Raw genomic sequence first — 2,366 nt, 5'->3', positions numbered from 1 at the left:
GCCGCGAGCGTTCGGCTGCTCACTTCTCCATTGGCCAGTCGGGCCTCCAGGGCGGCACCCTGAGGCAGCTCACTCCTGTGATTGGGCGGCATCGGCACCGGGCCCCGCCTCCAGTCCCGGGCTGTGAAGGCGGGACAGAGCAAGGCGTTCGCAGGTTCTGGCGTGTTGCTGGTTGCCGAGAGCGGAGGCGGCGAGCTCGGCAGGCAGTGCTCCCCGCAGCCCTTCTCACCCAGGTTGTCCTTCCTCCCCGCCAGTCGGTTTCCTTTTGTCTGCATCTCCGAACTCTGTGGGACACGACTCTCTCCTGAGATCTGGGGTTTTAGGGTTGCGCTATACCTCTGCCTCACTCAGATGGTATTCCCCTCCGCTGAGATCGGAGCCCGTGATGAGACTGTGACCTGCTTGCAAATCGGGTGCTCAGTGCCGCTCGCTACTGCGGCGCTGTCCTTAGATCTCACGCCGGAGACTTCACTGTTTCCTGCCCCGCCCCACCTGAGCTCGTCAACCTCGCGGCTCCCACTCACCTCCCCTCAGCCCGGCAGAGGAGCCTTGGCGCCTCCTGTGGGTTCACCGGCCCCTTCCGGGCCCGTCCAGTGTGGGGCCTCCCTGAAGGACAGAGCTGGACCCCGGCCTCACCTGGACTCAAAGTCTTGCGTGCGGGTCACTGAGCACCCAGGGAGGTCAGGGTCCTAACTCAGGTCCAAGTTCAGGGTCTCTAAATCAGATTCCAGTCCCACTCCCAGCCCATCGCCAAGAACTGGAAGAGACAGGAGGAGTGTTACAGGGGAACTTTATTGAGAGGAAACATGATCACACCCAGCCGACATGCTTTCCCTCAATCTCGATCTTGCACTGGCAAGCGCACGCACACACACACACACACACACACACACACACACACAATCTCTAGCCCCTACCACTGTGCAGTTCTCAGGCACAAGGCGGGACACTTACTCCTCAATTCCTAACATCAGGCAGCAGGGGCAGGAGGGAGGCAAGATCGGGGAGAAGTAGCCTGGTCGTGGGGTCGGCAGGAAGCGGGTGCAGAGAGCAGGGGTGGGGCATGACCAGTGATTAGGTGTGCTCAACAGCTGCGAGAAGAGTGGGATCCCCAGCCCCAGGTGGCCTCGGCTCTGCCAGTCCCTTTCCATGGAACCTTTTGGAGCAAGAACAGCGCCTGGGGGAGAAGGGTGGGGCCTCTCACCCCATACTAGTCCTCTTGGCAGGGTGGGGTACTGGAGGGGGCAGGGCAGGGCCGGCTGGTGGCGGGCAACACTCAGCTCTGGGGCTCCTGGGGCGCCTCGCCCCCCTCTTCCCCGGCGTTGTCAGCCGTCCACAGGGTCAGGTTGTCTCGCAGCAGCTGCATGATGAGGGTGCTGTCTTTGTAGGAGTCCTCGCTGAGGGTGTGCAGATCAGCCATGGCCTCGTCGAAGGTGGTCTTGGCCAGCGAGATGGCCTCCTCGGGGCTGTTGGCGATCTCGTAGTGGAAGACGGAAAAGTTCAGGGCCAGGCCCAGGCGGATGGGGTTGGTGGGCGGCATCTCCTTCTTGCTGATGTCCATGGCCTCCTGGTAGGCTGACCGGGCCGAGTCAATGATGCGCTTCTTGTCGTCACCGGTGGCCACCTCAGCCAGGTAGCGGTAGTAGTCGCCCTTCATCTTCAGGTAGAAGACCCGGCTCTCGGCGTCCCCAGACTCCTGGATGAGGTGTCTGTCCAGCAGGCCCAGCACAGTGTCGCACACGCCCCGGAGCTCAGTCTCCACCTTCTCTCGGTACTCATGCACCTCGGGGCCCTTCTCCTCCGAGCCCTCCTCATTGCTTTTCTGCTCAATGCTGGACAGGACCCTCCAGGCAGCCCTCTGGCCACCCACCACGTTCTTGTAGGCCACAGAGAGCAGGTTTCGCTCTTCGCAGGAGAGCTCCTCGCCCTTCTCCACGGCGCCCTTCATGAAGGCTGCCATGTCCTCATAGCGTTCGGCCTGCTCTGCCAGCTTGGCCTTCTGGATCAGACTGGCTCTCTCCATGGCTCTGGGAACAGACAGGAGGGCGGCGGGTAACTGCTGCCTGGGACCAATCCCGGACTCTGTGCCTCTCCTGCTTTCGGCCTGCCTTTTGGCTGGGTGGCCAGGCCCTGAGAAGGGTGGGGAGGAGCAGGGGGCAGGACCAGGGCCCAAGACCTGCCTCCCTCTCCTCTCCTCCCCACACCCTTTCCGGCTCTGCATGAAAGGTAAAAGGGTTGGGATGTGGGAGTGAGTCATCAGGACAGTCAGCAGGAGAAATCTGGGCGTTGGCCCCACCTGCACAGGTGCCTTTCTGGGCTCCACGCTGCCCCCTCTTGTTCAGGACTGGCATTACATGACTGCCCAC

At 62.3% G+C, this 2,366-nt stretch overlaps 1 protein-coding gene across 1 annotated transcript; it reads right to left on the bottom strand.

The window, feature by feature from the left end:
* Positions 1 to 773: 773 nt before the first annotated feature.
* SFN (stratifin) lies at positions 774 to 2,086 on the bottom strand. Its single transcript, XM_002750474.5, has one exon. The coding sequence runs from the start codon at positions 2,021 to 2,023 to the stop codon at positions 1,277 to 1,279; it is 747 nt and encodes a 248-aa protein (XP_002750520.5). The 5' UTR covers positions 2,024 to 2,086; the 3' UTR covers positions 774 to 1,276.
* Positions 2,087 to 2,366: the final 280 nt, after the last annotated feature.

This window comes from Callithrix jacchus, chromosome 7 (genome assembly GCF_049354715.1).
Source record: "Callithrix jacchus isolate 240 chromosome 7, calJac240_pri, whole genome shotgun sequence".
Classification (NCBI taxonomy): Eukaryota; Metazoa; Chordata; class Mammalia; order Primates; family Cebidae; genus Callithrix; species Callithrix jacchus.
This window is presented reverse-complemented; position numbering and strand designations above follow the sequence as displayed.

What these genes read in the sequence shown, in the direction of transcription:
- SFN (XM_002750474.5), bottom strand. Translation starts at nt 2,023, where the DNA reads ATGGAGAGAGCCAGTCTGATCCAGAAGGCCAAGCTGGCAGAGCAGGCC.